The sequence below is a fragment of the Pelophylax lessonae genome (genome assembly GCF_965119305.1).
Source record: "Pelophylax lessonae genome assembly, chromosome: 5".
NCBI lineage: Eukaryota > Metazoa > Chordata > Amphibia > Anura > Ranidae > Pelophylax > Pelophylax lessonae.
In genome coordinates this window covers 251,971,838-251,994,200 of record NC_138772.1, presented here as the reverse complement: position 1 = coordinate 251,994,200, position 22,363 = coordinate 251,971,838, and the positions used below count along the sequence as shown (strand labels likewise).

Genomic DNA, 22,363 nt, shown 5'->3' with positions numbered 1-22,363 from the left:
ATACACGTGCAAAAAGGTATTGGCCACTCTCAGAAAACACGGGCTTTATGCAAAGGCGGAAAAATGTGAATTCGAGAAATCATCAATACAGTTTCTAGGTCTGATCATCTCCACGGATGGAATAGCAATGGACCCTCAGAAAGTGTCTGCCATCTTGGAGTGGCCTGCTCCCACGGACAAGAAAGGTATCCAGAGGTTTGTGGGTTTCGCAAATTTTTATCGCAGATTCATTAAGGACTTTTCCCGCATCATTGCCCCCATAACTTAAATAACTCAGCAACACACCCGCTTCCACTGGTCTTCAGAGGCTCAAGGGGCGTTTGACAAACTCAAGGCTGTGTTCACCAGTGCCCCCGTGCTACAGCATCCGGACCCGGCTTTGCCTTATGTCCTTGAGGTCGATGCCTCAGAAGTAGCCACGGGAGCAATCCTCTCTCAACGCCAGGGACCTAAAGCTTTGCTCCACCCAGTAGCTTTTTTTTCTCGAAAGCTCACTCAGCCTGAGAGGAACTATGATGTAGGGGACCGAGAACTGCTGGCCATCAAGGCGGCACTTGAGGAATGGCGGTATTTGTTGGAAGGTGCAGCCCATCCAATTATGATATATACAGATCATAAAAATCTCGAGTATCTCAGATCTGCCAGACGCTTGAGACCTCGACAAGCCAGATGGGCCCTATTCTTTTCGAGGTTCAATTTCCATCTCACGTACCGGCCAGGATCCAAGAACGGGAAAGCAGATGCCCTCTCACGGATGTTTCCTGAAACTCCTATGGATGTCACCCCTAGCACAATTTTGTCTGCCCAAAATTTTCTGTTAATCCAGCCGGATCTCAGGACCACCCTTGAATGGGCCTCTGCCCAATGCACTGCCCCTGAGACTTCTATACTCCAGAAACAGGGAAGTTTTTTTTTGCATAATAATAAAATTTTTGTACCTCAGGAAGCCAGACTCACGGTCCTTAAAGCATGCCATGACCACCAATTAGCTGGTCACTTTGGGGTTCGTAAGACTCTGGAACTCATCCAACGATCCTATCGGTGGCCGAGTGTCAGACAAGACTGTAAGTATTATGTGAGTTCCTGCACGACCTGCCTTCGGAGTAAGGGCAGCCATGTCCAAGTCTGGGGTCTTTTGAGACCACTTCCTGTTCCTAAACAACCTTGGGAAATGTTATCCATGGACTTTATAGTGGACCTACCTTCTCCAGAGGGATTTTCTACAATCATGGTGGTAGTAGATCTCCTATCTAAAATGGCTCACTTTGTGCCCATGGTTGGCACTCCTTCGGCCGTGGCCACGGCACATACCTTTATCAAGGAAATCGTGAGGTTACATGGTCTGCCCAGCAGCATCGTGTCCGACGAGGAGTACAATTTACCTCCAGATTCTGGAGGGCCCTTTGCAAAATCTTTAACATCGAGGTCTGTCTATCTTCAGCATATCACCCGCAAAGTAACGGCCAAACAGAAAGGACAAATCAGACCCTTGAACAATATCTCCGCTGCTTCTCTACATTTTCACAGGACAATTGGGTAGCCTTGCTCCCGTGTGCCGAGTTCGCATACAACAACTCAATTCACACTTCCACACATCAGTCTCCGTTCTTTGCGAACTATGGTTTCCACCCATCTTTTCTGCCTAGCCCGATACCTGAAACTATGGTACCTGTTGTGCAAGATAGGATAACCTTCCTCCAAGAAAATTTTCTGCTCCTGCAAAGGACTATGCAAAAAGCACAAGAAAACTACAAACAATTTTATGACAAAAGGAAGAAAGACAGTCCTGCCTTGAAGGTGGGAGATAAGGTGTGGCTGTCCACCCTTAACCTCAAGTTGTCCTGCCCATCTAAGAAGTTGGGGTCAAGGTTCATTGGTCCCTTCCCGATCAAAAGAATAATTAACCCTGTGGCCTTTGAATTGTGTCTTCCTAATACGTACAGGATTCATCCAGTGTTCCATGTGTCCTTGCTCAAACCGGCCAATCCTGGTCCCTTTCCTAATGTAGATCATTTGCCTCCACCTCCAGTTCTAGTACATGGCGAAACAGAGTATGAAGTTGAATCCATTCTGGATTGCCGCAGAAGAGGAAGGCAAACCCAGTATCTGGTGAAATGGAAAGGCTATCCTCCGGAAGAAAGTTCTTGGGAACCTGCGCAAAACATACATGCTCCCAGGCTGTTACGGGACTTTTTCAAAAAATGTCCTGGAAAACGGGCCCTTTTGGGCATCCAGAGGCTGCCCCTCGGGGGGGGGGGGGGGGCACTGTCAGGTAAACTCCAACAGTTTGGCTAATCAGCGCATTCACGCATTGGCGCGAATACGCATGCGCGGCCAACTCCGGGCAAACTCAACCAAGAACGTGCGTGCGCCAATGCGCACACGAGCACGCAGGACGTGACGGCGCTTGGCGCCAAACGGCCTATTTAAGCTCAGCAATGACAGTCACTAGTTGCTGGATGATCTTCAGCTCCCCGTGTCCCTTGTGCCTTGTTTTGCCTGCTTATCTTGGATTTCCTGTTGCCGACCCGGATTGCTTGACCTCGACTCCTCTTGATACCTCTGGCTCCTGACCTTTTGGCTTGTCCCTGGACTCTCCTCTGTTTTCTCCAGTGTCTGACCCGGCTTGGCTCTTGACTCCGCATTACCAGTCTCCTGTGGACTACCCAGCTTACCTTTGTTCCTGCAGCACACCTCCCTGGCTTGTCAAGTGTTCCAGATCCGCCTTGGACCGATCACCCATTGGCCCCAGCCGGCAACCCGTGCTACTTCGGGCACAGCACTCCCTGTCTCACCTCCAGGGGTGTTCTGCACCTAGCCGCAAGGGGAGCCCTCTCTACACTCCGGCTTCAGATCAGGTACGTGACAGGTGGTCATATGATAAAATCCTGCCCTGTGTGTCCGGAAACTCTAGGTCACTTGGAGGGAGGCGATCTAGACCAGAATTTGAACTCTGCCACTTACCCTCGATTTGTTATACCCATCTCTTCATTGGGCTCTGAATTCGTATCAAGTTTCTGCATATGTGGACTCTCGAGCAGCCGGGAATTTAATTGAGCAGTCCTTGGCCACTAAACTGGGCATTCCTCTAGTTCCCCTGGCTTTGCCTCTATCTGTATCAGCAGGCTTGGCCTTCGGACCCCTACACTTTAGAACAACCTCCATCAACATGCATGTAGGTGTCTTTCATTGGGAGGAAGTCTCTTTCCGGATACTTTCCAAGTCTTCTAGTCCCAACATTTTTGGACTTCCATGGTTGAAGAAACACTCACCCTATCTGGATTGGAACTCTGGCCAAGTGTTATCTTGGGGGTCGCAATGCCATCAGACTTGTCCCCCTAAGGTATCTCCACCTCTCCATGTACCTGTGGCTGAGGTCACTACCTCTCCAATGCACCCTCAGCATTATCTGGCCTTCCAAGATGTCTTGGATCTCCGTGGAGCATACAATTTGATTAGGATTAGAGAGGGAGATGAATGGAAAACCGCTTTTAACACCAGAGATGGGCACTATGAATATCTCATAATGCCTTTTGGCTTGAGCAAGCTGTCAGCGGGTCTGTGGTAGTAAGCCCTTATAGATCCCTAGCTCAGGATTCCCCAGGGCGCAGAGTCTAAGCCCCAGCCTGCTTCTTCACCAGGGCCCCTGATGGTGGTGATGGACTTGCAGCAGACTGGAACCAGGTCGCAGCCCCCAGGTAGGCCCAGCTGAAGATGTGGAGACCGCTGGCATGTGCAGAGTGAACAAGAGACAAGCCGAGGTCAGGACAGGCAGCAGACGAACATAGACGGAGAAACAAAGTTGGGTCAGTACACAGGAAAACAGGTACAATAGCCGAGGGTTACACGGATGGGAGCTCAGAGAACAGTGATGTTGCTCAAGCAAGGAGCAGTGCACTGAGCATGTGTATATATAGGGAAGCACACAGGGAGGTGACTCAGGAAGTAATAGACAGGAAAAGGATATAACCCACAGTGTAGAAGGTGACGCCCATAGAACAGAGAAGCCAAAAGCCACATGTGAAAGGAGGCAAGATAGAAGCACTGCAGCCAGGAGGTAAGAGTATGCAAACAAAACTACAGGCTAACTTGTGACAGGTGTCCTTTAAAAATTGTGAGATCCCAGCGCTGTCTGTGCTTTACTCAATATGTGTTATAACCAAACCATCCAAGAAAAAAAGTGTAAACATCCAATTCTATGAAATTTTGGGTGATGGTGTATATCCCTACCGTTACCTGCTATGGGAATGGTTCAGTTTCATATATGAAAAACTGTTTAACAGTGCTGATAATGCATCCATAAACAAAGAAATCACAATAGTATGAATATAAAATAAGTTCATAAAGTGTTGTATATCTGCTGTGCCAATGTATGTTTAAAAGTGCAATCCATGCAGTAACGTGTAATGGCAATGGGGAAGGTGCCTTGCTCCCCTTCCTCTTGTGCCCTCACTTACTGACTCCCATAAAAAATATCGCCTGTAGTAAGAATCCTAGGGGGTTTCTGTCTGTTGGTTTCTCAGCTGTTCCTCGTATCTCCCCAGGTTGTACATCATTATAGTAGGAAGAATAACAGGTTGTGGCATAATACCATTTTCAATTTAAAAAACTTTTATTAATATAAAATGCGCACTCACAAGATGTATTCTTGTTGAAAGCATGGAAAATATCCTGCAATGGCCGTAGTTTGCGTTCCAATACCAGGATTTGATGTCACCGGAAGTCCCGTCACCTAATGCATTTCGCTCCATCCTGCAAGCATCATCAGAGGTTGGACTGAGATTGAGCTTCCTGTCGGAGTGTGACTGCCTGCCCATATGGGAGGTACGGGCCGACAAATACACAGTCTGCAGCACCGTGGCATTATACCCACAGTTTGCTGATGCAATGCTTTACAGGTCCCTAATAATGATGCATATTTTTTTACCTACAAAAAAAGTGTGTTTTTTATTTTTTTTGTAAAAGTGAACTTATCCTTTTAAAGAAAAACTATAGCCAAAGATCATTTAGCTGTACTTCTCCTATGGATCACAGTTAGTTTTGCACTCCTGTGATCCTTTTCAGTATACAGTGGGCTGAAGTCCGCTATCTGCTGATGTCACAGAGCCGGTTCAAGCTCGGGTGAGATCGTGACCATGGAGTCAGCATCCGCCCACATGCCTGGATCCGAACCCAGGCTCAGCCTCTCAGCTAGTGGCTGAGAGCCTGAGCGGGCTGCTCCTGCTCCCTCCACAGCCCAGCGCTCCAGTGAGGGAGGATGGGACAGAGCAGAGAGCGGCTGACTGAAACCCTGCAATATTAGATTGATTGGTTCTCAGTGTCCGAGCCAGCGGGGAACAGATGCAGCATCGGAACAATGTACAGTCAGGTCCATAAATATTGGGACATCGACACAATTCTATTCTTTTTGGCTCTATACACACACCACAATGGATTTGAAATGCAACAAACAATATGTGCTTTAACTGCAGACTTTCAGCACACTTTTTAATTTGAGGGTATTTATATCCAAATCAGGTGAACGGTGTAGGAATTACAACAGTTTCTATATGTGCCTCCCACTTTTTAAGGGACCAAAAGTAATGGGACGGATTAACAATCATAAATCAAACTTATAGACATCACCAGACGCTGGGTTTCATCCCTGGTGATGCTCTGCCAGGCCTCTACTGCAATTGTCTTCAGCTCCTGCGTGTTCTTGGGGCATTCAGCAAGGGAAATGCATGCTCAATCGGATTCAGGTCAGGTGATTGACTTTGCCATTGCATAATATTCCAATTCTTTCCCTTAAAAAAACTCTTTGGTTGCTTTCGCAGTATGCTTTGGGTCATTGTCCATCTGCACTGTGAAGCACCGTCCAATGAGTTCTGAAGCATTTGGCTGAATATGAGCAGATAATATTGCCTGAAACACTTCAGAATTCATCCTGCTGCTTTTGTCAGCAGTCACCTCATCAATAAATACAAGAGAACCAGTTCTATTGGCAGCCGTACATGCCCATGCCATGACACTACCACCACCATGCTTCACTGATGAGGTGGTATGCTTTGGATCATGAGCAGTTCCTTTCCTTCTCCATACTCTTCTCCTCCCATCACTCTGGTACAAGTTGATCTTGGTCTCATCTGTCCATAGGCTGTTGTTCCAGAAGATGTTGTTTGGCAAACTCTAATCTGGCCTTCCTGTTTTTGAGGCTCACCAATGGTCTACATCTTGTGGTAAACCCTCTGTATTCATTCTGGTGAAGTTGACTTTGACACACATACACCTACCTCCTGGAGAGTGTTCTTGATCTGGCCAACTGTTGTGAAGGGTGTTTTCTTCACCAGGAAAAGAATTCTTCGGTCATCCACCACAGTTGTTTTCTGTGGTCTTCCGGGTCTTTTGGTATTGCTGAGCTCACCGGTGCGTTCTTTCTTTTTAAGGATGTTCCAAACAATTGATTTGGACACACCTAATGTTTTTGCTATCTCTCTGATGGGTTTGTTTTGTTTTTTTAGCCTAATGATGGCTTGCTTCACTGATAATGACAGCTCTTTGGATCTCATATTGAGAGTTGACAGCAACAGATTTAAAATGCAAATAGCCCACTTGAAATTAACTCTTGACCTTTTATCTGCTCCTTGTAAATGTGATAATGAGGGAATAACACACACCTGGCCATGGAACAGCTGAGCAGCCAATTGTCCCATTACTTTTGGTCCCTTAAAAAGTGTGAGGCACATATACAAACTGTTGTAATTCCTACACCTTTCACCTGATTTGGATGTAAATACCCTCAAATTAAAACTGAAAGTCTACAGTTGAAGCACATCTTGTTTGTCTCCTTTCAAATCCATTGTGGTGGTGTATAGAGCCAAAAAGATTAAAATTGTGTTGATGTCTCAATATTTATGGACCTGACTGTATCCACCTAGGTAAGTATGAATCAAAAAAATAAAGTTCATACTTCTCTTTTTATTATTATTGTTCTTAATGCTCAGAAATACAGGCAGATATTTATTCATCATTAAATACAATTAGGTGAGGCGTGTGGTTGGCCCTAAATGTATTCTGCAGCAGGATAAAGACCTCAAATATGCAGCCATGTCATTAAGAGTAGGGATGATCGAACGGTTCGGGTCGACCATCGGTTCGGCCCGAACATTAGGTGTTCGAGGTTCGGCTGAATTTAGAACTTTTTGCCCAAAAAGTTCGGAATTCGGCAACCAGAACCGACCAAAATGCAATGCTTCAGGAAATGGGCTTTAAAAGCCCGTGATTGGACCAGAACCATTAGCAAAAGCCAATTGAGGGGGCAGGAGAATGCTAGGAATGCGATTGGAGTGACTAGGGGGTCCCTAGACCAATCATTAGTGAATACGCCCCCCAGTATATAAGATAGCTCCCGCCATATTCCTAGCATTGTTATACAGGACATGGAAGAGAATGGAAGCAGTTCTGTTAATTTTACTTTAAAAGTGTCATTTAGCATTTATTAGTGCGAGGAAAGGGATATCTAGTGTAGTTAGAGTGCTCCTTTACACTTAAGTTAGCTTCAAAAATTTAGTTTCTGTAGGGAAAGTGTTAAGTGTAAGGGGACCGTAGTGTAGTGTAGGGTTAACTGACAGTGACTGCTATGGAAGGGTGACAAAACCCTTCCATAGCAGGGTGACCGCTATAGAGAAAAGATCATTTCTCTGAGTTGCTTCGACACAGGCATATGACTTCTCACCAACCAAGCATTTTTTATGCTGCAGGGGTTGCCACTGCCAGTGCTTTTTTGAGGACATGTTTGATGTCAGACATGACATCTGAACATGTGTATAGGGGGTATATATACACATATATGTCTGTATATATACCCCTAGACATATATAGGTGTGATAGTAGCAGAAATATATGCTTGCGCTAATGAAATCATTTACAGTAATATATTTCTGCTACTATCACACCTATATATGGCTAGGTGTCTATATACATATAATTATGTGTGTATATATACCACTATACACAAGTTCAGATGTTTTGCCTGCCTCAAAAGAACCCCAAAAAATGCCAAAAAAACGCTAGCGTCAAAAAAAAAATGCCCAGGTGTGTTTTTGCTGGCATTTTTTGGGGGTTTTTGGAGGCAGGCAAAACATCTGAACTTGTGTATAGTGGTTTATATACACACATACATATATTTATATACACACCTAGACATATATAGGTGTGATAGTAGCAGAAATATATGCTTGCGCTAATGAAATCATTTACAGTAATATATTTCTGCTACTATCACACCTATATATGGCTAGGTGTCTATATACATATAATTATGTGTGTATATATACCACTATACACAAGTTCAGATGTTTTGCCTGCCTCCAAAAACTCCCAAAAAATGCCAGCAAAAACACACCTGGGCATTTTTTTTTTTTGACGCTAGCGTTTTTTTGGCATTTTTTTGGGTTCTTTTGAGGCAGGCAAAACATCTGAACTTGTGTATAGTGGTATATATACACACATAATTGTATGTATATAGACACCTAGCCATATATAGGTGTGATAGTAGCAGAAATATATTACTGTAAATGATTTCATTAGTGCAAGCATATATTTCTGCTACTATCACACCTATATATGTCTAGGTGTGTATATAAATATATGTATGTGTGTATATACACCACTATACACAAGTTCAGATGTTTTGCCTGCCTCAAAAGAACCCAAAAAAATGCCAAAAAAAAACGCTAGCGTCAAAAAAAAAAAATGCCCAGGTGTGTTTTTGCTGGCATTTTTTGGGGGTTTTTGGAGGCAGGCAAAACATCAGAACTTGTGCACAGTACACAAGTTCAGATGTTTTTCCTGACTGCAAAGAACCCAAAAAAATGCTTGCTATTAAACCGGCAAGGTGTGAAAACCGTGAAGCCAACCTCCTGTGCTGAAAGTGTTCTAATACAAACGATCTTTTCTCTTACGTCCTCCGACAGTCGCCGCCTCTTCATATTCGTCACATATGGGGTATTAGACTTTGCTCCGAAGGAGTAGCTAGGCAACAGAATATGTTAACATTAAAGCTTTTAACATATCCCACCCTCAAGGGGTGGTCCCCTCAGTCAATACCCTCCTACTTCCTGCAACCATATCTCAGTTTTAATGTCTAGCTTGTCAGGAGTGGCTGGCTCTCTCTGTGCTGGGGCTTTGTGCCCCAGACTCTTTCTTCTTTTTTTGATTTTTGTTTGAGTTTTCTCTCTACCTTTACTTAGCTGTTCTTTTTGTCAGCGTTAGTTAGTTCTTCGGATGAAGAGGATCATGCGGGCTGGGTCTCGGGCTGATCCCCCTGGTCGCAGGTCGTGGGTCAGTGGCTTCCCAGCCTGCCATCGAGCGTTCAGCCAGGTAACGCTCCTGGCACAGTGAACGACCCATCCCTGTTCGGTGCAGGGATGATTGGTGAGGTGGCTACCTCACTGGACGCTGTGCGGTTTCTTAACCCCCATTCTGTGCGTCTTGTATGCGACTCTCCCTGCCTCATGTGCAGCGGCTTGTTCGCCTGTGCGGGTCCCCCACGCCATTGTGAGGTAAGTGTATCTATGTGGGGACCTTTCTGTCTGGGGGGGGTGTCAGTCTGGGACTCTGTAACCTGCCTCTATTCACACTGTTTGTCTCCCTATCTCTCGGCTGCATGCTGTGGGCTGCAAAGGGGGGGGGGAGCTGTGTGACACTGTGTGTGTCAGCCTTGTCAGTGAGTGAAGCTGTGTGCTGTGGGGCATGTTTTGTGGCATGTTTGGGCACTATACAGCGATCGCTGCGGCGATCTCACATGTTGTTTTATACATGGATGACATGTGTGTTTTACTGTACTGTGGAGCGGCGGTTTCGGCGCCAAACGGCGCCATTTTGCCTACACTCGCTCCGGCCGCATGTTCTACATGCATGGCGGCCATTTTCTTGTAGCCTCCCATAGGCTTTCATAGAGCGCCCTGGCAGCATCACTTCCTCTTCTCCAGGAACACCGATCGAGGCAGCAGCAGCGGCGAGGGTCTCCTCAGGTTATATCCTTCCTATCCATTGCCTGTGTCAGTTTTATTGTCCCTGTGGGGGTCTCATTGTGCTTGTGTGTGGTGCGGTGGGCTGCGCTCGCCGCGCTTGTTAAAGGGGCAGTTAACCCTTTATTATCCGGCATTTGTTATAGGGGCAATGGATTCTCAGGAGGGCAAATTTCCTACCGCCTTGGTGGAAAGCCAGGGGACCGCTGTTTCCCCCCCAGGGGGGGATTTAGCCTCTATTGTGGCTGGCCTTGCTGCTCAGGTGCAGATGCTGGTGGCTGCTCATTCTACTAAAAGACCCAGAGTTGCTCTTTCCTCTGATTCTGAGGGTGAAGGTGATGGGGCTGTTATGGCGGGGGCCTCCTTATCGGGGTCCCGCTCCTCCCTGGATCTAGTGGGGTCTGAGGTGGAGGCTGAAGTTGAAGGGGTTGATAATTCTCCCCCTGGCTCGCCTGAAGAGCTTGCAATCATGGATGAATTGATTGCTTCCATAAAGCAAACGCTGCGTTTGCAGGATGAAGTGTGTCCCCCCGCTGCCTTGGCGGCTTATGGGACACAGAGAAAACGCAGGACGCCGCAGGTTTTTCCCTGCAATGATGATTTTCAGCGCGCTGTTAAGGAACACTGGCGCAATCTGCGCAAACCTTTTGCTGTGCCTAGTAGGTTCAAGCTGCGTTATCCTTTCTCGCCTTCCACTGATGAAAGGTGGTGTGTGCCTCCCCCAGTGGATCACACAATTGCGGTTTTAAACAAATCCACTGCGATTCCTGCAGAGGATTCCCCTGTGTTCCGTGATGCCACGGATAGGAGATTGGAGTCTCTTGCCCGTCATACTTATTCTGTTACGGGTTCTATGCTTAAGGCTCTGTTTGCTTCTGTCATGGCGGCCCAGGCGATATGGTGGATCAAATCCACCAGGGTGTCATGTATCTGTGTGATGCGGACTTGGACCTAGTTCCGTTGGCTGCACGTGTGCACAGCGTGGCGGTGTTGTCTCGCCGCCTGGTTTGGTTGAAATGTTGGTCGGTGGACCAGTCTTCACGTAAGACCTTAGCCAATCTGCCTTATGATGGGTCTCGCCTTTTTGGGGAGTCCTTGGATGTGTTGATTAAGGGGATCACCGGAGGTAAGAGCACTCTCTTGCCCCATTTCCCCAAGGCTAAGGGGGCTTCTGGGAAGAAGCATGCTAATTTTCGCCCCCCTCAGGGGTCCTTTCGTGTCTTTCGGTCGCACTACAAAGGCAAACCGTTCAAAGGTCAAGGCTCTCAGAAGAAGCCCTGGTCTGGTAAACAGAAGTCCGGTCAATCCGGATCTGCAGCCCATAACAGTGCGGCCTGAAGGGGCGCCCTCACCCAGTTTTGGGGTGGGGGGACGCTTGCTCGGTTTTCTTCAGCCCTGGCTGGCCCGCTTGCGGGACAGATGGGTTCAAGAGATCGTTCGATCTGGTTACAAGATCGAGTTTCTCTCTCGGCCGGAGAGCAGATTTTTTCCCTCAAATCTTCAACTGTCTCCAGAGCGTTTACGGGACCTGCACCTGGCGGTGCGGGACCTGAGGGCTCAGGGAGTGGTAGTTCCGGTGCCTCATCGGGACAGATTTCGGGGGTTTTATTCCAATCTGTTCACCGTGCCCAGAAAGGAGGGCAAGGTTCGTCCAATTCTGGACTTGAAGGCTCTGAACCGCTCTGTGCGGGTTCGCAAGTTCCGCATGGAATCCCTGCGGTCGGTGGTGGCTGCCTTGGTTCCGGGGGAATTCATGGCCTCCATCAATTTGAAGGATGCGTATCTTCACATCCCCATTTTCGAGGGTCACCAGAGGTACCTTCGATTTGCCATTGCGGAGGGTCACTACCAGTTCGTGGCGTTGCCTTTTGGTCTCGCCTCGGCTCCGCGGGTCTTCACCAAGGTGCTTGCACCGGTTCTGGCATTGTTGAGGGCCCAGGGCTTTTCTGTCCTGGGGTATCTGGACGACATTCTGGTTCGGTCTGCGACCAGCCAGGGTCTGGAGAAGGACCTGTCTGTCACGATGCAAACTCTGCAGGAGTTTGGTTGGACGATAAATTTTCCAAAGTCGACGCTGAGTCCGTCGGTTCGTCTTCCCTACCTGGGAATGATTCTGGACTCGGTGCAGGCGAAGGTCTTCCTGCCGGAAGACAAACTCAGAACTCTTCAGGAGGAAGTCAGGTCCCTCAGGGACGTTCCGCACTCGTCTCTGCGGACGTGCATGAGATGTCTGGGATTGATGGTCTAGGCCTTCGAGGCGATTCCCTTCGCCCAGTTTCACACGCGGGGTCTCCAAGCGGAGATCCTGTCCATGTGGGACGGGCGACCTCAATCTCTGGATCTTCAAATCTCGTTGAGTCATCGCACCAGAAGAGACCTTCTGTGGTGGCTCCAGTCCCCGATGGTGTCCGGGGGCAAGTCGTTTCGTCCTGTCTCGTGGACGGTAATCACCACGGATGCCAGCCTGTCGGGCTGGGGTGGTGTTCTGGGCGTTCTGTCCGCCCAGGGGACTTGGTCGGAGGGGGAGTCCTCCCTTCCGATCAACATTCTGGAATTGCGTGCGATAAATCTCTGTCTTCATCGCTGGACGGCCCGGCTGCAGGGCTGCCCGGTTCGGGTGCAGACGGACAATGCCACGGCGGTGGCCTACATCAACCACCAAGGGGGCACCAGGAGTGCCCGAGCGGCTCGAGAAGTGGCCGACATTCTGTCCTGGGCCGAGGCTCATGTCCCGGCGATAACGGCGGTTCACATTCCGGGGGTGGAGAACTGGCAGGCGGACTATCTGAGTCGCCAGACCCTGGATCAGGGGGAATGGTCTCTCCACCCGGCTGTTTTCCAGATGTTGTGCGCGAAGTGGGGTCTTCCAGATGTGGACCTCTTCCAGTGTGCGTCTCGTCTCAACAACAAGGTGAGAAGGTTCGTGGCAAGGACGCGCGACCCTCGGGCAGACGCGTCGGACGCGTTAGTGGCCCCGTGGCATCAGTACAGGCTGATGTACGCGTTTCCACCGATTCAGTTGCTGTCCAGGTTCCTTCGCAGGTTACACTCGGAACGCAGCACGGTGATTCATGTGGCACCGGACTGGCCTCGCCGGTCCTGGTACGCAGACCTCGTGAATCTGGCGGTCGACGCCCCGTGGCGTCTGCCTCTTCGAGACGATCTCCTGTCTCAAGGACCGATATACCATCCTGCTTTACAGTCGCTGGCTTTGACGGCCTGGCTGTTGAGACCGAGGTCCTGAGGGAGAAGGGTCTCTCCCCAGAGGTCGTTCATACCTTGATCAACGCGAGGAAGTCTTCCTCGGGGAAGGCCTATTTTGCTTGGTGTGAATCCAGGGGATTTTCTCCCCGCACGTACTCGGTTTCCCGAGTGCTGTCCTTCCTTCAAACGGGTGTCGATCAGCGTTTGGCGCTGGCTACGATAAAGGGTCAGGTGTCTGCGCTGGCCGTTCTGTTTCAACGTCCCGTGGCTTCCAACTCCTTGGTTGGCACCTTTGTTCAGGGTGTGCGGCATCTGGTTCCTCCTAGGAGGGATCCTCTGCCCCCTTGGGACTTGAATCTCGTTCTATCTGTGTTGCAACGTGCTCCTTTTGAACAGATCAGGGAGATCTCGTTGTCTATGTTGTCCAAAAAGGTCGCCTTTTTGGTGGCGATCACTTCGGCTCGCAGAGTGTCGGAGCTGGCAGCTTTGTCCTGCAAGTCTCCGTATCTGGTTGTTCATTTGGATAAGGTGGTCTTGCGACCTAATCCTTCTTTTCTTCCGAAACGAGTCTCGGAATTCCATCTTAATGAGGATATTGTCTTGCCTTCGCTGTGCGCGAAGCCTAAACATCCAAAGGAGGTGAGATTACATTCTTTGGATGTTGTTCGAGCGATAAGGGTTTACCTTAAATCGACTGAGTCTTTTCGAAAGACGGATTCCTTGTTTGTTCTTCCAGAGGGTCCTCGGAAGGGCATGGCGGCGTCGGCCTCTACCATCGCCAAATGGATCAGGCAGACCATTGAGCAGGCCTATGCTTTACAGGGGAAGGTTCCCCCTGTGCCTGTGAAGGCGCACTCTACTAGATCTCTGAGTACGTCTTGGGCCTGTCGTCATGGGGCTTCTGTAGCCCAGGTGTGTAAGGCGGCGACTTGGTCGACCGTGCACACTTTCACAAAATTCTACAAAGTAGATGTTTAGGCATCGGCGGATGCTTCCTTTGGCCGCAAGGTTCTTAGTGCGGCGGCTCCCTAGGGTCCCTTGTGGGGACCACTGCCTGTTGAGATAAGTTTTTTTATCCCCTGGTTATTTGTTTTTTCCTGGGTTGTTGCTCCTGTTGAGCACCTGTTTTTTCCTGTTGCCCAGCTGGGTTCCTTCCTTTGGTAAGGTTCCTTTCTTTGATGCGGAGACTGCGTTGCCTTTCGGCGCGGATGCGTTTCCCACCCCTCATGTTTGCACTGCTTTGGGACGTCCCCATATGTGACGAATATGAAGAGGCGGCGACTGTCGGAGGACGTAAGAGAAAACTGAATTTTTGTAAAATCTTACCTGTAAAATTCCTTTCTCTGAGTCCTCCGACAGTCGCCGCCCCCGCCCCTCTTTTGGGGTTTGGTTGTATACTCTACTGCTATTCCACTAAAACTGAGATATGGTTGCAGGAAGTAGGAGGGTATTGACTGAGGGGACCACCCCTTGAGGGTGGGATATGTTAAAAGCTTTAATGTTAACATATTCTGTTGCCTAGCTACTCCTTCGGAGCAAAGTCTAATACCCCATATGTGACGAATATGAAGAGGCGGCGACTGTCGGAGGACTCAGAGAAAGGAATTTTACAGGTAAGATTTTACAAAAATTCCGTCTTTTTTTTATGGTTCTGGACATGCTACAGAGCTGAAACTTCACATGTACACTTTTTAGACCCCCCAGATACGAAATCCAAAGTAAAAATCAAAAAATCTTTTTTTTTTTTTTTTTTTTTTTTTTTTTTTAATTTTTTCAATAATTGGCTTTTTTTATCAAAAATGACAATTTTTAAGAACTTTTTTTGTGTGATTTTGTGTCTGGGGGGTTTAAAAGGTGTACCTGTGAAGTTTCAGCTCTGTAGCATGTCCAGAACCAGAAAAAAAAGATCATATAGGTGTAAAAGGAGGGTCCCACATCCCTGTTCTACTGAAAATTTATCTTTTTTTTTTTTTATGGTTCTGGACATGCTACAGAGCTGAAACTTCACATGTACACTTTTTAGACCCCCCAGATACTAAATCAAAATCAAAAAATCTCTTTTTTTTTTTTTTTCAATAATTGGCTTTTTTATCAAAAATTACAATTTTTAAGAACTTTTTTTGTGTGATTAATAGTTAATGGGGCATGACCCAGAACCCTAGGCACTTTTTAGGGGCATTTATTGGGTTTTAGGGCTTAAAAATTGTGTTTTTTGATTACCGAAGTTTGGGTCCCATTGATTTCAATGGGGTTCTGAAATCCGGGCCGAACTTTCGGGAAGTTCGGATGTTCTGGCCGAACCGAACTTTTCAAAAGTTCGATCATCCTTAATTAAGAGTATCTTCAGCATAAAGAAGAAAAAGGAGTCCTGAAAGTGATGGTTTGACCTCTGCAGAGCCCTGATCTCAACATCACCAAGTCTGTCTGAATTACGTAAGGAGTGGCAGGATTTGAGGCAGCCTACATCCATAGAAGATTTGTGGTTCTCAAAGATGTTTGGAAAACCTACGTGCCAAGTTCCTTCAAAAACTGTGTGCAAGTGTACCCAGAAGAATTGATGTTGTTTTGAAGACAATGGGTGGTCACATCAAATATTGATTTGGCACGGATTTCTCTTTTGTTAATTTACTTTCCATTTTGGTAATTGATTAAAAAAAAAAAACTATTAACACTTTTATTTCTGAAAGCATTCTTAATTGACATCTATTTTTCACACCTGCCTAAAGCTTTTGCACTGTAAAACATTTACAGCCATTTTAACCACTTCCTTTCTACATTTCTTGTGGAAACAAACTTTTTAGAAAGAAAAGGAAACCATTTGGCTGAATGAATAAGAAAGTTTTAGATATGATGCAAAGTGATTTCTGTGTCCAAATGAGTGAAAGTTCTATTCATAGTTACATAGTCCAGTTGAAAAAAGGCACAAGTCCATCTAGCTCAACCAATAAAAAAAAAAAAAAACTACCTGTTCTGCCTGAAATCCACAAAGTAGACAGGAATCAGGTTGATTTTTCATTATTCACTTATTTTCAGTGTGACCGGTGTAAAAAAGGAAGAGAAGAGAAATCTCCTGTATTTCAGAAGAGCACACATGTAGCATTTGAACCATGACTCACTATCCAAAAGAATAACCAAATACAATTTTGTCTTGGGCTTTAAATATTGGAATGTCGCATTTATTTTAACAATATATTTTTATTTTTAAACTAGATCATGAAGACACTTGTAGTGGCCCTTCTCCTAGCCGGTGCTGTACCTCTTCTGCTTGGACTTTTATTTGAGCTAGTAATAGTTGCACCTCTTAGGGTGCCTTTGGATCAGACACCCTTGTTTTATCCCTGGCAAGTAAGTCTACATAAAAAATATGACTTTTAAAATATTGTATTGGTGTTTTTTAGTCAAAATAGTGGAAAGTGTACATTTCTTAATAATTTTACTTGTAATGGCTGTCATTCTTCTTAGCTAAAGTTAAAATAAATGTAAAGGAATTATATAGTAACCTGATTAACTGGTTGCATGAAGAGTGAATAAAGAGTCTAGTCCTCCTATTTGGCTCCTTTCACACGGGCGGCGCGCCCAACGAAGTCAGTTCTGCTCAGCGGGGGATCGATCCGCCGATCCATGCTGAGCAGGCGGATGACAGCTCTGTCTTCGCTCTGTGTGCAGAGACCGCTGTCAGATCCCCGCTCTTCTCTATGGGGAGATTGGATGATCTCAGGCGGTCCGTTCTCATCAGATCCGATCTGATCCTCCAGACAGATGGAAAATAGGGTTTCCATCCATCTGGTTTTAATGGATCGGCTCGGATAGCAGCGGGTGTTCTGCCGCTCCATAGGGCTGCATGGAGCATCTGATCCAGTCCGCGGATCGGAAAGCCCGTGTGAATGGGGCCTTAAGGTACTCTAGAATTAAATGTAATTAGCTAAAGACATATCTTGATTGTACAGATTGGACACAGGGGACGTTTTCATGGACCCTGAGTTAAAGGCTTGTACTTTCACATAATTGGACACTGACAAAGCTTTTAAGGACATGAACCCTGGGTACCTCCCCTGTAACCCTACCCTACTCTGAGTTTTTTTTTTTTATAGTGTCCTACTGTGTTGAACTTCGTCCTACTGTGTTGAACTTCTTCCCACTTACAGAGTATTTACTCCTAGCATAATAATGTCTTACTTTTATCTTTGGATTCTTGGAACAGTTCTTCAATTAACTCTTCACTGTCTTCTAATACCACAATAGAAGCAGTGCACATCTTGATCGGTGCTACCTCAATATAACTTTTAGAGCCATACCTGGACCCGACGCCACAAGGAGAGCCTGTATTTTGGCTTTGAACACTGGATTCTGTACGGGCGCTTATCATGGCACTTGCATTGAATGAAGTGAGTTGCAGCATAGTATACAGTTCCAGGGACTTGGTCCATCCCTATGGATCCCACATCCTTAAAAAACACTTCGGGTGTATGCCCACCTTGACAGGCATAGCTTGGACTTATATATACTGCTCAAAAAAAATTAAAGGAACACTTTGAGAACACATCAGATCTCAGTGGGGAAAGATATCTTGCTGGATATCTATACTGATATGGACTGGGTAATGTGTTAGGAACGAAAGGATGCCACATCATTTAATGGAAATTAAAAATATCAACCTCCATAGGCCTGAATTCAAAGACACCCCAAAAATCAAAGTTAAAAATGATGCAGTAGGCTAGTCTGTTTTGCTTAAAATTTCATTGCAGCAACTCAAAATGGTACTCAGTAGTTTGCATGGCCCCCAAGCTTAAATGCATGCCTGCCAACATCGGGGCATTCTCTTTTTGAGATGACGGATGGTGTCCTGGGGTATTTTCTCCCAGATCTGGACCAGGGTATAAGTAAACTCCCGAACAAACGAGGTGCAACCTGGTGGCCTCAGATGTCAAAACATAGTGTCCCAGAGCTGGTATATTGGATTTAGGTCATACGAGCGTGGGAGCCTTCATCCTCAAGAACTGGCAGCATACTCTCGCCAAGTGAGGCCGGGCATTGTCGTGCACCAGGAGGAATCCAGGAAACACTGCACCAGCGTAGGTTCTGACAATGGGTCCAAAGATTTCATCCCAATACCTAATGGTAGTCAGGGTGCCATTTTCTAGCCTGTAGAGGTCTGTGAGTTCCTCCATGTATACGCCTCCCCAGACCATCACCAAAAACGGTCATGGTGAACAATGTTACAAGCAAATAGTGTAAGTATCAGCGCTGCTCTAGATAAACAATAAATAATAATAAAGTGTCAAGTGTAAATCCACAATCAACAATAATAAATATTCATCAACAATTCATAATAGCATATAAATGATAACTAAGATTGTCCTATTGATCAAAAAGTCCTTGTGGTAATAAAGTGCCTGTGCTATAAATCAAATTTTGATGATGATCAAATTAAAAAATATATTAATAGTTCTTGTGAAATGGATAAAGTGCTCATGCTTTGAATTAATTTGTGCAGATCACTCTATGCTCTCCTCGTGTCCCCACTCACCGGACAAATGGGGAAATAAAGCATGTGTTGCGCTTCAGCATTAGGGATCTTGCTTTTCCATTTTCTTAATCCTTGAATGGAAGGTTCTCCCAGTATAGACTCTCCGGTACCAGAGTATATGCAATCAGAAAAGAGCCTCCATAGTGTAAATGTTTATTTGGTAAAACAAAAATGATCCACTTACATGTAGACAATAGTATGCTGCTATCAGTTCATGGGAGAGCATCGTCTCATCGTGCGGTTCACCACCAAACCGGAAATGACGTTGGAGCGTTCCACCGACTGGAATTGACGTATGATGCTAGATTCCTGCTTGATGCGTTTCGTCAAGCAGGAATCATCTGAAGCTGATACACACTCGCTGAATGTTACAAGTAAATGTTACAAGTAGCATAACGCTCTCCGTGGCCCCTCTGCTACTCAACTGACCAGATCAATATCCTAGGAGTTTATTTGACTTGATGCTATACTCTGATTAAGAAGTGTTTCTTTAAATTCTCTATCGTTCATTGACGGACACAGTCCTCTGATGCATATCAGTAGGGTTATACTACCCCCTACAGGAGTAGGACAATAGGCAGAAAAAAAGTCCCTGGGGTTATACCCTCTCTCTTCCTACATAGGATGTCAGTTTTAATCTGCCTAGTCCGAAGTAAGGACCTAGTTCCTTGCTGGTATCTTCGGTCCTGGCATAAGTGGTTTTTATGTAGATAGTTTTTATTAGCTAGCTTTTTTCTCAGGATTTTTTTCCTGTGAGATCTACAAGCAACTATGCCGGATCTGGAGGACGGGCTGGCTGTATAGATCCAGTGGTCACCCCAGCTGGTCAGCGAGGATGCACAGACCTTAGCTCCACGCTGGGTCGGCCGCGACATATTCCCACTGGACGGGGACTGGCCCTGCGATTTAAGCATCTCGCAGGGTCGCACACGACAGGGTATAGGCATGTGTCGCAGCGTTCCTATTTGGCCGACAGCCCCCCACTTTGGTGGAGAGGGGTTCTGTCAAGAGATGGCGCCCGCCTATGTTCCTTGTACGGTGAGTAAATGTTCCCCCCTCTTACCCTGGCAAATTTTGGGGTGGACACGGGCCCCTCCCTGGGACGGTCGGACCCTCACAATCCTGGGTTCACGTCTGCCCTGTTATGCAACACCTCCCCTCACGTGGCAGACTGTTTGGGCCTACCTGAGGCTGGGACCCCATTCTTAGGCCGCGTGGGGGGTCTGGGGGTGCGCCGTTGGCACTCGGACGATAGTACGGGGGGCCTCGGTCGGTTCTTCCAGAGCCTACCTGCTGAATGATGGCATTGGGAGGTCTGGGGGGGTCCCCCTGTGGGTCCTCGTTTGCTACAGTGACTGCAGCCATCTTGGTACACCCGTTTTCTGTCATTTTGCAGTGAATTCTTTGCTGGGAATCTAGGTGGGAGTGCCTGGAGGCGTTTTCCGGTTGGTGGGACCCCTCCCTTCACCCTGGGCAGTTTCAATGCTCACTTCCTTTTGGATAGCTGCTGCTGACACGTACAGTCGTTCTGGGACTGGCTGCGCACAGTTGTTCTGGGGGACAGTGAGTTCTGGGGGTCTCTCTCTCTCTGTTGGGGGGTCTTCAGTGCGTGCCTGTCCTTCGGGAGGCGCTGTAGCGCAGTGGGACCATTTTTTTCTTTGGAAAAAACATTTTTTTTTCTGTTTTTCTTTTTTTTCTCAAAGCTTTCTGGCAGGTTCTTCTGGTGCATCATGGACCCTGCAGAACATGTGTCCCCCCCTGACCCCCTCACGAAGTCTGCAGGGCCTTCCAGATCTCAACTGTCCACCAATGCAATTTTGGTGGTTCTGGAAGCATTTGTGTACAGGGTAGCGGTGGCCTTTCGAGGGCGAGGTGCGAAGAAACTACCCCCACCTACCCCTGCCTCATCTGATATCTCGGATTCTGAGTCTGACTCAGTCACCGCAGACGTGGGTCTCCCGGACAGGTCTGTTAACTTGCGCCCTGCCTCCTCTGATAGGGAGGATGACATTTCTACCTCTACTGCTGCGCAAGATAAGGAGCTGGTAGATGCACTGGTTGTTTCTGTGCGTGAAACCCTGAAATTGGAGGATATGGCTGCAGCCGCACCTGGAGCACAGGTTACTTTTGGCACTCACAAGCCATCCAGGGCGAAAAAGATTTTTCCCTTTCCTGCTTATTTTGCTGACCTGCTCATAAAAGAATGTGACCATCCGAGACGTTCCCCTAGGGTGTCTAAGCGGATTGCTAGACGCTACCCTTTTGAGGAGTCTTTGGTAAAGAAGTGGACGGTGCCACCTAAGGTGAATCCTCCGGTCTCCAGACTGAATAAGGCAGAGGAATCCCTGTCCTTTAATGACCCGGAGGATAGAAAGGCGGAGGCTGTGGCCTGCAACTCCCTGGCGAGGACTGCACTGAGACCTGTGTTTACTATGGCCCTTGTCATGCAGACGCTGACTGAATGGGCGAAGCTACTATGCCAAGACTTGGAGGGTTAGCCAGTCCCTCCTGCCTTTGGGGAGCTGTTGGACTAGCTGGTGCAGGGGCTGCAATTTGTTTGCAATTCCACACTAGACACTGCTCCTTTGTTGGGTCAACTGTCAGTTTCGGCATTTATTATCAGGCATATACTCTGGCTGAAGTGTTGGTCTGCGGATCAAACTTCTAAGAAGGCCTTGACGGAACTTTCCTTTCAAGGGGACCGCCTGTTCGATGCTACCCTGGATGACATTATTAGGGGCCTTACAGGGGGAAAGAGTACCTTTCTTCCACAGGCCACAAAGGGTAAGGACTCTCATCGTAGACGGGTTCCGTTTTCGTTCCTTAGGCTCAGTCAATAAGGCAAAGACCTTCAAGGCTCCCTCGGGTGGTTCCAAGCGTCCCTGGTCTGGAAAATAAAAGTCCGGTTTCTCCAGATCTGCGGACAAGGCCTCCTCGGCCTGAAGGTGTGCCCTCACCCATAATTGGGGTGGTGGGGGCGCCTTTGCCGGTTCTCGAACCTGTGGCTGGCCCGTATCCCAGACAGATGGGTTCGGGAGGTCGTACGGTCCGGTTACAAGATCGAGTTTCGATCCGTTCCTCAGGTCAGGTTTTTCCCTTCCAATGTTCGCCCTTTCCAATGGGATAGTGCAGGGCGCTTTCATGGGTTTTATTCCAACCTGTTCACGGTTCCCAGGAAGAAGGGCAAGGGGTGTCCAATCCTGGACCTGAAGGCACTGAATGTTTTCGTGCGCATTCAAAAGTTCAAAATGAAATCAATTTATACCTGTCTGTGCCGCTCGCCAACGGTTTCTCTGTTTTGCCGTGGGAGAGGATTACTATCAGTTTGTAACGTTACCCTTTGGTCTCACTTCCGCTCCTCGGGTCTTCACAAAGATCCGGTCCTGGCACTGTTACAGCAGCGGGGGATATCGGTCCTGGGTTACCCGGACGATCTGATTCTCTGTGCGGAATCCCCTGCGGTCCTGACAGCGAACTTGGGGGTCACCATGAGAACTCTGGAGGAGTTTGGGTGGATAGTGAATCTCTAGAAGTCATCCCTGACCCCTTCCATGAGACTGGTCTATCCGGGCCTGACTTTGGACTCGTCCTCAGCTAGGGTGTTTCTTCCTACAGAAAAACT

The 22,363-nt window shown here is 47.4% G+C and overlaps 1 protein-coding gene across 3 annotated transcripts in view; it reads left to right on the top strand.

Annotated features, from left to right (window-relative positions):
- MARCHF6 (membrane associated ring-CH-type finger 6) overlaps window positions 1-22,363 on the top strand; it is a 1,229,180-nt gene that overhangs the window by 1,072,789 nt on the left and 134,028 nt on the right. For all 3 annotated transcript variants that reach the window (XM_082259541.1, XM_082259540.1, XM_082259539.1), the window contains one exon: window positions 16,425-16,559. In XM_082259541.1, the coding sequence (XP_082115667.1) occupies window positions 16,425-16,559 (135 nt within the window). The remainder of the gene's footprint in view (window positions 1-16,424; window positions 16,560-22,363) is intronic.